Here is a 13,912-nt window from a genome sequence, read left to right on the forward strand (position 1 = left end):
AATTTCATTTTTGGTAACAGGCTCGGGAGCTTAGCCATGCTTTGGACGAACGAAGAGTGTTCGCGTGGCATCGCTAGTGGGCCGCAATTTTCGTCCGATTTGCTGAGAGACGCAAAGCAGTTCTTCGAGGAAAGCACGCATCAGCTGCAGCACCTGCTGACCGACAGCTTCGAGCAGGCCGTCGCTCCTATCAGCCACGATCTGAACGGTAAATATTCATAAATAGTACAAAAATCAAATAAAAATATACTTTATAAGTACTCTCCCCTAGATTTTTATTGTTCTCGGTCGTAGGTCAGGCTTCCTTCCTAGCTCGTCAACAAAGTTTGTTTCTAGTTTTACTTCTTTCTCTTTCAAAATGTTGACTTTCCAAATAGTGACAGGTTTTGCTCATTTATCTTTGTTGACTCTTATGATATGTAGATGTAGATGTAATTTCAGGGTATAGTGTACTGCGCCCTTTAAGAGCTATTGTATCCCCCGTGCTCTGCTTAAAGCACATCGGTGAGTCCTATTTCATCAAGAAACTTGATTAATAGGCCCGGTTTCAGTGGTTGAAGCACATTATACATCCCAAAACATTTCCTCCTGCGGGCTAGTGTAGCTCCGCAGTTTGTTAGTAAAAGTGTTGGTGTCTCTTCTGCCTCCTTTCAGAATCTGCATGTGCTATCTTGGATTGTTCCAATTTTCTTTAAGTGTTCATTTAATTTGCAGGGTCCTGATAGGAATCCTATTGGGATTCTCAGTCTGTTCCTGCTTCCCTTGACCCATTCTGTAATTTCTTTCCTACCAAAATTGGTTAGAAGATTCTTGGATTGTCATTTTGTCCTTCTGTCTGAGATATTAGTTAATAGTGAGGATTCCTATGCCATAGAAGGGTTCAGGTCCTATAAGTGTTGCAGCCCCTTTCCGTCAAGGGTGTGCGCGTTCTCGTTGCATTCTACTCCCATGTGTCCTGGGACCCAGCAGAGGCTGACTTTATTCTGCATACCTAATATACTTAGTTTGGTTTTGCAGTTCAGCACCATCCTTTAACTAATGATATGCGAGCTTAGTGCTTTCATGGCTGTTTGGCTACCTGACATGATAGCTATATTCTTGTTTTTGTGCTCTTTTTAGGTTGAGTTGGGTACATTTTTCGATTGCATGAATCTCAGCTTGGAAGATACTGATGTATTTTCCCATGGGTTCTGAGTATTGGTTCCAGGTCCAAATACTCGACTCTTATGATGTACCCTGCCCTTATGTATTTCAATGATTTGTTTGTTTTTCTTATTTCTTTATGTTGAGTTTGCTGTCGTTTCGTTTTGCTTCTCTTTTTACCCATAAGCTTTGCCTTGCTGGCTCTTTTCCATGGGTCGTCACTCATTGGGTCGTCTATAGCTTGCAGAATGTCAGTAGCCACGTATGGGTCGGTAAGTAATACAACGCATACCACACAATTAGGTTCAGCACGTTATTCATTCATTTCTTTTAAGCGCTAGTATTTTTTCAAGATTGGCAACTCTTCTTGCTATTTCCTTCCTTGTTCTATCTTTGAAACTAACAAGCTGTCCTAAATAAGTAGTTTCCTTAACCTGTAGTAATTTTGAAGATTCAGCAGGAAGGCATAGGAAAACCCAACACAACTACTAATAGATTTTAGTGGCATACTTGGTAGAAGAAGTGCTTTGGAAAGAAAAACAACCCCTGCAACCGGGCCTAATGATCAACTTTCTTGATTAATAAGGATTCACCTGCCACGGCTTACTATAAGTACAGATCAGGAAATACACTAACCCTTAGAGACCCCATGAACGTACATTTATATCTCCCTTAAAAACGACAGATCCTGTGTTTAAACAAACGGAGCAAAGTGCCAAAGTTTAAATAACATACATAATTATTTTCAACCTAATTTGTTTGTGATTTTAAAGAAATAGCTTGAAAAAAATATGAACAATTTCAAATTAATAATTACTTACATTGCTTTTAATTGATAAATAAATAGTTTGTTTATTTTTGAAAAAAATTAATGATTTTGTTTTTCCAATAGACAATATGTCGGGGCTTAAAATGGGATAAATATATTATCAAAACTAATTGTTTCTTATAAAAACAAATTCTGCAGCCCTCTCCTTAATTAATTTTAGAATAATTCACTTATAACATCGTTCGCCACAACCCTTTTTCCCACAATGAAATCAGTTCAGGTTTGCGCCTGTTTTCCTTCCACAATATCTAACTGGTCACCAGCTAAACAAAGCAGAGAGAGTTTTTGAAAAGAACAACATAAAAAAGCATAATTTTTGTAGTTTGTACGTATGTTTGAGGAAGTTACTGCCTGAAGGAGTAAGGGCTTAAATGAATATGCTTTTTCTTCTTTGATTACAAATATTTTTTTCCAATCTCACCCGGGTTTCGCTTCAGCACACTTAGATCTGGTAAAATACACTTACAAATTAAATATTTCTGTACTGATATGACTGTACATCATCGTTCGTATTGATAAACTAATTTCTTATAGATTATATTAATGAAAGGATGGCAAGTTTGAAATAAAATAATCAACTACCATCTAAAATCCATTTTCGGTAAATAAGACCAGGGATTTTTCTCATTCTGCCCGTATTATCGTTGGGTATTCTCATTGGCATCAAAAATGATCGAGGGGGTGGTTCCATCGTTGGGAATCCAGTGTCCATTGTTCTAATTTGTCGTCGGCCGCTCTTGGGACGTGTCCTCGGCCAACAATGGCAGCCCTGATGCATGTCCTCTCAGAGGAACAAACCGTGATTTACAATTAAAGGACAGGTACCGATTTCCCATTGTAGTCCCTTTGTCACGGCCCTTCCTTAATTATCGTTCCAGTTTCTGCAACTGACCTATACACCTCGATTATTGGAAAATCAGTACAATTAGAGTTCAAAGGGATCGACACATTTTCCGTGTGAAGATAAGCCAACGGGCTTATTTTATCCAATGGGGGGGGGCTCGTTAACAAAATGGATTAAAGTGATTTTATAGGACATGTGGGCTTTGATTCCTCGAGTTTTAACCGATCTAGGTTAAAGATTAATTTTCGAAACTTTTGAAAATCCACCGCCGGCTTTTCTTTCATTTACGCCGGTAAGAAAGCCGTTCGTTTAGCCTACCAATAATAAATAAATGGAAGAACATCCGGCCAGAAAAGTGAAACGGGAAATCGTCAGGCCAGATGAAAGTTATTTTGAATAAACAATCCCACGATATAACATCAAGTTTTTTTACGTAATAAATTGGATTAAAATAATACGTGACTTATTCACTTTTTCTTTGATCATTTGGGCTTTTAGGCTTTTAGAGAAGGAATCTGAGAGGGATTCTTATTTTCTCCTTCACCCCGCTCGCCCTTAAAAATACACTTAAAAATCATCGAACCATGAAGCTTTCACAATCACGACTAACGACATTTGGATTTATATATTTTTCCATCGATAAAATATTTTCAATATATAAATTTATTCCTGCTTTTAAATTATGAAGTTCACTACAGAGAATGTTTTTGACGATGTTTCTAGAAAAAAAATTATAAATTACAGGGTAAATTATAATCTGATAATAAAAAAAATATTCATTATAATGTGTGGTGTATAGTGACCGTTAGCCAATGATTATTTGGAGATCGTGAGATGCGGTCTGGTGTGACGTAGGTTTTAGAAAAACATTATCTTTATCGTGCCAACGTTTCGATCTTTATTGAGATCATCTTCAGGGCCTGGGATTTATAAACATTGTTTAAATTTTACAAATACATGTAGGATGTGGAAAAAGTTGAATTTATACAATGCTAGAAATTTTAATTTTCAATCAAAGTATTTGCACTTACTCATAGTGTTTGCTTTCTGTAAAGATGTGTCATTTTGAGAGTGTCAGTGAGATATTGATGTGGTTGGATTTTGAAGGGGTGGGGAAGGAAGTCGGGAAGAAAGACATTTTTTACATGAGGAGTCGGCTTCATTGAGGTGAAAGGAGCCGACAATGGGAAAAAAGGGTAATGGTTCGTTCTGATTATCCTTTCAGGATTAAACAGACGGCGATAATTAGGAAAAGGAAAGCCAAGTTGTTGAAGAATTAGAGTATGTAGAGATGATTGATGTGTGGAATGTGGTGATTGTTTTATATGTTATATGTTTTCTGTGAAGTGATGATGATATATGTATGTTATCAATATTGACCGACTCGTCATATAAAAATGTCTTTCTATCTCGACTTCCCTCCCCACCCCTTCAAAATCCAACCTATATAAACATAAAACATCAATGTCTCACTGGCACTCTCAACACGACACACAAGAATGACACATGACACATCTTTACAGAAAAAAGACACTATGAGTGAGCACAAATACTTTGAATTTAAAATTTCTAGCATTGTATAAATTAATTTTTTTCCACATCCTACATTATAATTATAACATACAATCTGTAGGTATAGGGATAGAAGATGGCTCTTATACGCTGAATGGCAAAACGTGGCTACCCTCGTTTTTCTTTTAAGTAAATACGTCCAATGTGTGGTAACCATCCAATGTTGTTTGCTGGATGTTTTTGAAGAATAATAAACAAAACATTTAAAGAACTACATTGAGTAAAACCGACCAAGAATGCTATGGAAACAAAGAACAAATTATTCAGTTCGGTATGGAGTATTTCCTCCTCTTGAGTTGATCACCGCTTCTATTCGACGTGGCATCAAGTTGTTCTAGTGTAATTGTAGTGCTGTGGAATATTTTCATATCCCTCCAACAATGTCATTCTTAATTCCTGCAACTCTCTGACATCTTTGGGCGATTTTTTACCCTATTTGACAACTCGTTCCAAAGGTGTTCGATAGGGTTTAAGCCGGGACTAGATACTGGCCACTGTAGACATTGAATTGAAGCCCGTTCCAAATTGTCATCAACGATCCTATCTGTGTGGGGCCTTGCATGTCATGCTTAACATAAAACCCCAATTATTGGCATATAAGAAACAACTTCTTCTGATAGCACTTCTTCAATGTATAGCGCAACAGTTAGGAACCTCGATGAAGATAAAGTTTGTGCGACCTTTGATAGAAAAGCTTGCCCAAACCATAACACCACCACCTCCATAGCTTCTCTGGAGTGAAAATGTATCGCACTCTTGTTTTACTCCAAACCCTCACTCGGCCGACAGAAGACCTCAAACAAAACCTTGGATCGTTCTAAAACAAGATTTTACTCCACTCTTGCCCAAACCATAACACCACCACCTCCATAGCTTCTCCGGAGTGAAAATGTTGCGGGGACATATCGCACTCTTGTTTTACTCCAAACCCTCACTCGGCCGACAGAAGACCTCAAACAAAACCTTGACTCGTCCTAAAACAAGATTTTACTCCAATCTTGCTCAACCCAATTGATGTGATTTTTTGCGAAACTTAACCGAGCTGTTCTGTGCAGTACAGGCCTGGCTCTTGCGTGTTCGTCGGCATAACACAAGGTAAAACAGGTAAAGACGAAGGGTCGAAAAGGGGAAAACAGAATGAAAAGTCAAAAAAATTACAAGCGCGCGGAACGAAAATTGTTCGACCAGCCGGGCGCATTTTTTGTTACACGCATTTTCAAAATGTCTTACAATGTTTTTTTTCTCATTTTCTTACAAAACAAATTAATATTTCTGCCATATTTTATTTTTATTTTAGTGCTAATAATTATTTAATCCTTCTTATTTTCATTTTAAATTTTTGTTAATAACATCTTGTGACAATGGATGAGAGGCTCGAAATAATCAGAAATTATAATCCAAAGTGAATGATGCTAGATCGTAAAACCTTTTACTATTTAACTTTGTTTACTTTTCGTTTTTTTAGCCTTAAGAACTTTGTTCCAGACAGTTGTTTCAGCAGCAGAAAAACTAAAAGGGCAAACTTTTCTAGTTTAAAGTTAGTTTTTACAAAAAACAATAAACCCATATACAAAGAAATGAACAGACGCACAAAGATATAAACACACACACACACATACACACACACACACACACACACACACACACACACACGAAGGGGTCTTGTGCTGTGGCCCTCGATAATGGACCCTTTTGTACTAAAATCTACTACGCATTCCGCTTCCGAGACCTGTTGAGATAATTTCGCATTAGGAGCTGATCTTGGCTAAATCTTATAGACAGCAAAACTATGGTTAAAAAATATGCTTACTTTCGCTTCCTTTGCAAATAATTTTTCTACCACTCGAAAAGAGCCTTTTTCCCAAAATTGTCTCAGGAACGTGAATTACGTTGAAATCTATAATGTAAATGAAATGTAAACAGGGGGCTGAGGCACATAGTTTTATAAAGGATTAGTAGTGTAAACCATGGTATAAATTATTATTTGTCGGAGGATTACCTTTCTATTATCTTCATTTCAAAGATTAGGTTGTATGATGATGACGGGAGCATTTCCCACTACACCTACCCTAGCACTAGAAATGATAACCAATACTACACCTTTTCACATAGAGGTCAAGGTTAGAGCACTAACCGGCTGCTATAGATTAATCAGTGAAGGCAGCTGGAATCATAAGGGAAACAATATAGGACTCTCGAAAATTCTACATTTACTAAGTAAGGTTAATAACCAACTACTAAGTGTTAGCGACAAAAAGGTTAAAACACCTTTGGGGAAAAAACACTTTCAGGTAGTTACTCCATGTGATTATAACTATAATGCGGATGATGACCATAATAGCATAGATTGCTTCACCGATGGCTCACTCATTAAGGACAAGGGAAGCGGTGCTGGTGTGCATATACCCAAATTAGGAATCAGCATCTCCTCCCCTCTTGGTAATAACACCTCAGTCTTTCAGGCTGAGGTCTGGGCCATCAATGTTTGCTGCAGAACACTCATGGATAATAATACTAAGGGAAAAGATATTAGAATTTTTTCCGACAGTCAGGCCAGTCTTAAGTCATTACAAAAAGAGTTATCTACATCTAGGCTGGTAGAGGAAACCGTTGTACTTATCAATAGGATAACTACTAGGGACGAGAATAGGGTAACCTTCATATGGATACCAGCTCATAAGGGGCACTATGGCAATGAAGAGGCGGACAGCCTGGCCAAAGAAGGATCAAATACTTTAAGCACAGCGAAAGAGAGTATTAGTTGCTGGGGCATGAAACAATTCCTTAAAGAATGGAATATGTCCCCCGGACACGGGCAATCGAAGAAGTTTCTGAAGGAAATCAAACCAAAAGAAGCGAAATGGTTATTCTCTAACTCTAGGAGGGGAATTAGGAGGCTGATAAGTATCCTAACGGGCCATTGCCCCTTGAGAACACACCTCTTCATAATGGGTACTCTACCAGACCCCTTTTGCCGCTTCTGTGAAACAAAGGAAGAAACGGCTCGACACTACCTTGCAGAATGTGATAGGTATACTAGGGAAAGATTTGAAACTTTCGAAGGAGAGGACATAACCAAAACACTCCCCAAGATAAAATGGTCCAAAATCTTGGGGTTTGTGAATAGGTCCAAAATGTTTATGCAGGACTCGTGAGCCGACCAGGTCCCGGACCTTTTTAGGGATGGGGTACGGGCCTACCTAGGCTTTTAACCCCTGGGGTCCTGGTCGCCCGCCCTGCGTAATATATATACCTTTCTATTAAAGATTTATTAAAGTTTCCATGTAGATGTAATTTTATAGTATCAAGCACTAAGAGCTTTTTATACAGATGACATTAGCAGACATTAGCATAAAGTGAGTGAATTTTATGATCATTATGATTATGATTAAATATTTGGTAAAAATTCTCCTATGTTAAAAACTACAGTGCGTAGAAAATTATTTTTATCGAATATAAAATGTCTTTTAATAGATCATAAAATTTTCTGATTCCTGAAAAATTGTGACGTTGTAACGTATTATGAATCTTCGAAGGAAATCAATGAGAATAATGAATTAAATATGTATTCATGCGGCATTAATGAAGGTATCTAACAAGTCTCTTACTAGACTCAGTCCTTTAACCAAACTTTGTTTATTAACAGGATTAAACCGACTTAAGGCAAATCCCTCTTGTGGCTTCGCGGATTATTTAACGGTATGTATTAAATGCGAGAATCTTGCATTATCCATAAGGTTTTCCACGAAAGAAACGTGTGATCTGGTTCATTTTTCAACATCATAAATAAATTGAACTCATGGGGGGCAAAATTTATCAATATGCATTTTAATTTTTACTTGGAAGCGTGAAACTACTTTAATTATGCCTTAATTATGCTCGACTCCGATATTCCTTTGAACAAGAGGTTTTAAAGTTCAGAACGGAGAGCAGTCCGATTGGGATGAAAATTTCGAGGAAATTAGTCTTTAAAATATTAATCAAGTACAATAATTACTTATATTTATTAGACTTTTCATGAGAAGGGACATCGCCCGACTTTACTTACCAGAGGTAAATTGTTTTCAGCCTGAGCTCTTCAAAAAGCAACAGTCTCAGTTGGGCCTTTATCCAAATTTTGATTATTAAATTAGGGATTGAGCCGATTTATCCCAAATCCCCCCGGGCGGCTTATTTAACGGAATGTGCAGAAGGACCGTCCAAAGTTGTAAATATGCGAATTACGGAGAAATGGTGTTTTAAGAGATATCGTAAAAATTACAAGTTTTATGTAAGTGGTGAAAAGCTGAACGAGAATGCCCGTTGAACTTCGCTCCCGCTCGCGAATTAATTCAAGCAATTATAAAACTTTTTCAGATCAATACATAAGGTAATATAAAATAAGTGTTAGAAAGCTGTACAGAGTGAAACTTCTAATCACGTTAACGGATGAAAACTAATTAGAGTTTCTAACAATACTTGAAAGAATTACAGCCTTTATTGTCGGCCTATCATATTAAGTTATATAGTATATATAACTTAATACTACATATATGTACACTATATAACTAGTAAAAATTCTTTTGTCGAAATAAAAAGTTTGCTAATGATATGACCCTGATTCTCTCTGTTTTTCCTATTTTTTGATGTAGCAATTACATAAATAACAAGTAAGTAATTAAGTGCTGTGTATAACGTAAGTAGTGTACCTTTGTACATTTCTGCTTATCTAGTTGAGATGTCGATAAACTTCTTCGATTGTTTGGTACCCGATGAATTCATCCAGTGTGTAGTAATTTATTTCTTCATCCATTTGTTCAAGTCCGGTTTTACCATGAAGATGGAATAGGCTAAAACATGTGGTGATTAGTGACCGTTAATCGATATTTATTTAGAAATCGTGATATGCGGTCTGGTGTGATGTAGGTTTCAGAAAAACATTTTCTTTATCGTGCCAACGTTTCGATCTTTATTGAGATCATCTTCAGGGCCTGGGATTTACAAACAAGNGGTTTTTATACTTTCAAAAATCTTCAGTTACTATTTTTTATTAGACGGATATGTCACGATTTTGCGCTGTTATTTTAAAATTTCAAACTGTTTAAATTTATTTAATTCACTAATTTCGTGGTCCGCTTGACCAATTAATACATACAATTAATTAAGGTTTAAATTTATGTACTTTTTCCTTTTATTGACTCCAACATATTTATATAGCCATAATTTTTACACCTTATTATGTAATCATTATTATTTCCTAAAAACTAAATATTATAATACTACTATGCACTTTATACATCATTATTTACACAATTACATTAATATACCTAATAAAACTATACATTTCATGGTACACTGCTAATTCGGTTGACGATATTAGAGCTGTGGTTGGTGATTGATGGTTGAAGATTTATTTCTTTGGCATTTGAGAGTCTGTCGAACAAATTTCTGCGTTCAATTGCAAGTTACTTGCAGACTCATATCCGCAGTCCTCACAGTTCGGTGGCGGGATTATATTAAATCTGTTGAGATATCCTTTGCACAATCTGCGATTGGATCTTAACCTTATTATTGTTTTGCAAAATGCCTTGGTTATATTAATTTCTTTGGTGAACTTAGGTTCCCGTGCTACCAACGGAAAAATATTTTTGTATCTGATCCCTTTGTTATTTGACAGGTATCAATTTGCCAATCTATCTGCAGGTGTAATCTTAATATAGGATGAAGATCTTTTCAGGGTATGGTATGGTATGGTATGGTGAAAAAGGATACTAGGAAGCGGGGTTTGCGCTCCCCAGGCACTGCAGCCTTCTGGCTTATTGTACCTTCCTAGTTCCTTAGTTCAGTGCAATAGACTCAATCCTTCTCCTTAGAAGTATCTGGGCATTGACTGTCGCTGCTGCAATTTGATTCCCTGAGTCTTTTTCGTACGTTAGGTTAAATCTCCATTCAGCTGATGCTTCGCATTCGAAGATGATATAAGTGGCTGTTTCTTCCTCCTCATTACATAATCTGCAAATGGGATCATCGTTGTACATACCCATGTTGTGTAGATGTTTTCTCAGATGCAAGTGACCGGTTAGTAGTCCTACCACTCCTCTGAGTTTGGCCCTCTCCAATTGGAGCAGTGCTTTTGCCAGTCTTTGAGGGTTGAAGATATCATCAGGTTGTTGTGTTTCCCCAGGTTTTGGAGATTTTGGTTGCATTCACTGACTAATTTTGATGTGATTCTTTTACATGCTAATGCTTTAATGGCTGCTTGGCTATCTGATCTTATGATGATTTTTTTGTCAGTGTAACCTCTTTTAAGATTTTCTAGGGCACAAGCATTGATGGCATGTATTTCTGCTTGAAAGACCGAAGTGTACTTCCTTAATGAGTTTGATTGCTCATGCTTTGGGCTTGTACAGAAAACGCCTGATCCGGTTCCTTCGTTTGTTTTGGGCCATCTGTGTACCATATCATTGTATCTGATGCTCTCCTGTGTTCTTCCTCTCCTTTATAGTCCGTTGAGACCTTATAGAAAGTTGTGAAGATTGTTTCCGGGATCATATAATCAGTCCCCATTTCTAATAATGGGTGTCTGATTTTGTTGAGTATGGTTGTATGCCCGAATTGTTCCTTTCCAATTTAATTGTTTCTGGAGCCTAAGTGACTTTTTCCTAGCCTCTCCTTGTATGAATATTTCCAGTGGAGGTAGGTTTAGCAAAGTTTCTAATGCATTTGTAGGGGTGGTTCTCATTGCCCCTGTGATACATAGGTTTGCTAGTATTTGTATGCTGCCTAATGTTTGGGTACCTTTTTTGTGGGAGAGAAAACTTTTTAATGTAGTTTTGTACTGGATCAAAAAATGCCCATTTAGGAGTGATCGTCGGTGTAAATAAGATGTCCGTCTGGAAAACTCGTATAAAGATCACTTAGATATTTTTGGGTGACTTGGGTTTTATTCAAGTGGGTTTAAATAGGAGTATACTTTCAAAGTTTGTGTTAAAATAAGGTGAAGGACATAATGATTCGACTGACGATTCGTGTTTGGCTAGATTGGTGAAAGCGTATATTAAATCCTTTTTTAAAAAGATAGTTCCTACTCACAGTAAGTTGTTTTGCAACGATCCGGATTTCGAGCCTTTTAGCTCATCATCAGGTTGAAGGACTTCTACAACCACGTCTCTCGACATGAAAGTGAACCCGCTGATACCTCTGCCAATGCGACGTTCCAATTAGCAGCTGATTTTTTTAATGGCGCTCAATTTGAACGAATGCGAAACGCGGAAATTATAACACAAATAAATATTATACTAGTAAATACTTAATCTGTTATAATATTAATGCATTTATTACCATGTTCAATTTTACATTTTTTAATTTCAAATTTCTCAAACCAATCTAGTTCTTTCCCTTTGTTGAAACTATGTAACACTCTTGTATTTAAATTTGAATTGAATTTATGTTTTGTTTCTTTTAGATGATCCTTAAATTCCGAAAATTTGCTCGATTTAGGCAAGTGTTCTTTTACTCTTGTTTTTATTTCTCTACCGCTTTGTCCTATATATTTAATATCACAATCATTACAATTGAGTTGGTAACCCCGCTTTTTGCCAAGTTGTCTACTTTGTCTTTAAGTTTTGAGAGGATGTTTTTAAGTGAACCCGTACTTCTAAAAACTATTCTAAAACCTTCTTGTTTAAAAATTTTACTAATTTTTTCCGATAATTCACCAATGTATGGCAAACAACGGAAACCTAATGATTCATTTGTGGTGAGGTGGCTGATACTATTGTCGATTCGTTTAAAGTTCATTTTTTTATTCTTTTAACTAGCAACCTATCAATAAATATTTCTTGATACCCGTTGTTTTTTTGCTAAGGTTTTAATAGTTTTTAATTCTTTTTTATAGTTATCAGGTGTTAGCGGAAATTTTAACATCCGGTCTATGAGTCAAATGAAACCAGCAGCCTTTTGGGACCATGGGTGGGAAGAATCCGCTGGTATCATAGTGTCTGTAGTTGTGGGTTTTCTATATACGTCTATTTCTATTAGGTTGTTTATTATGGACAGTTTTAGGTCTAAAAAGTTCAAACAACCATCTTTGCCAATTTCCAATGTAAAATTTATATTACGGTGTAGAGAATTAATTAGTTGGAGGAATTCTTTGAGAGCCTCTAATGTTCCCGACCATATACATAAAATATCGTCTACATAGCGTTTCCAGAAATTAACAGATTTAATTAATTTGTTCTTTGATTTGAAAAGATTTTTTTCGAAATTATCCATGAATATTTCAGCACAAAGTGGGGATAATGGAGACCCCATTGGTAACCCTTTCATTTGGTAAAATGTTTTATTGAATTTACAATAATTAGATAGTAGGCATATATTTAAGAGGTCTATTATATCATTTTTTACAAGTTCATTAATAGAATTCTCGATAAGTTCTTCATTCGCGTATGGTAAATGTGGTTCTTTCTTCTCTTTTTTTTTCAGTATTTTATATGTCAGTACCTTACACGACAATAGAGCAATTGTATAATTGTGTCTTTCTGGCCATAAGTGACAGTATAAAACGACCTGTTAACGTTTTTCTTCTATGGGCAAGCGGAAGTTCGTTTTTGTCTGCTAGAAGAATGTCAATTGGTGTTGATCGGAGTGCTCCAAGGCTCACTCTTAAGCATTTGTACAGTATCTTATCTAATTTCTTCAAAATAGTTTTGCCTGCTTGAACATAGTACAGTGCTCCAAAGTCAAAATTTGCTCTGATGGTTGTACGGTAAAACATAAGACTTATGCAGGGATCTGCACCACTGGTCAAATGAGAAATTTTAAAGTGTTGAACAATTTGAGTGACCTTTGTACTTTGTATTTATTTATTTGGATTTTATCTTTTTATTTTCTTGAATCGAGACCAAAGTTTTCACATAAAAAGTGAAAGTTAGCAAACTTTGTAATTTATTTAATTGAGTTGAAGAGTTTCAGGAAGGATCAGGATTTAATTTAAGTTCTCTTGATACTCGCTGTCGTTACATCTGACGACGTTAAATTACCGTTTGGAAAGGGCTGAATATTTGCACTTAACATACAACGTAAGATAAACGAAAAACAGATAGTTTTTGTTAAAAAGGGGTTTTTGACTGCAGACGCTGAGAACCTCCTGGGGCGACCTATGCAGGTCGAGCTCATCCTCGAAACAGGACTCGACACAGCCCTGGACTCCTTGGTGGAAATCGCAGCAGGTAAAAATTATATAAAAAATGAACGTCACAGCTTAAACGGTAAAAGTTTGAATAAAATCGAACTAATCGTTTAAACAATAATCAACACACGTAAGTAGATTAGGCTGTGAAATATTCGTGAATCATTTTTCTAATTAAAATGAAAATATTTAACTTTTTATTATTTTTAACGTGTTATTCTTAATTATACACAATTTTTCATTTCGAAAAAATTATATATAATTAATTAAATGAAAATACTTCATTTCTTTTCCTGCTAACATTTTTTTTTTCGTTTTCTATTTTGGTTCTAGGATGCCAAAAGCACACAAAAAA

At 36.2% G+C, this 13,912-nt stretch overlaps 1 protein-coding gene across 2 annotated transcripts in view; it reads left to right on the plus strand.

The window, feature by feature from the left end:
• Positions 1-13,912, plus strand: part of LOC106670541 (prominin-2) — a 44,948-nt gene that overhangs the window by 12,436 nt on the left and 18,600 nt on the right. For both annotated transcript variants that reach the window (XM_014400990.2, XM_024228556.1), the window contains exons 5-6: positions 21-208; positions 13,502-13,597. In XM_014400990.2, coding sequence (XP_014256476.1) covers positions 21-208; positions 13,502-13,597 — 284 coding nt within the window. The remainder of the gene's footprint in view (positions 1-20; positions 209-13,501; positions 13,598-13,912) is intronic.

This window comes from Cimex lectularius, unplaced genomic scaffold (genome assembly GCF_000648675.2).
Source record: "Cimex lectularius strain Harlan isolate CLEC.00 unplaced genomic scaffold, Clec_2.1 scaffold153, whole genome shotgun sequence".
Taxonomy (NCBI): domain Eukaryota; kingdom Metazoa; phylum Arthropoda; class Insecta; order Hemiptera; family Cimicidae; genus Cimex; species Cimex lectularius.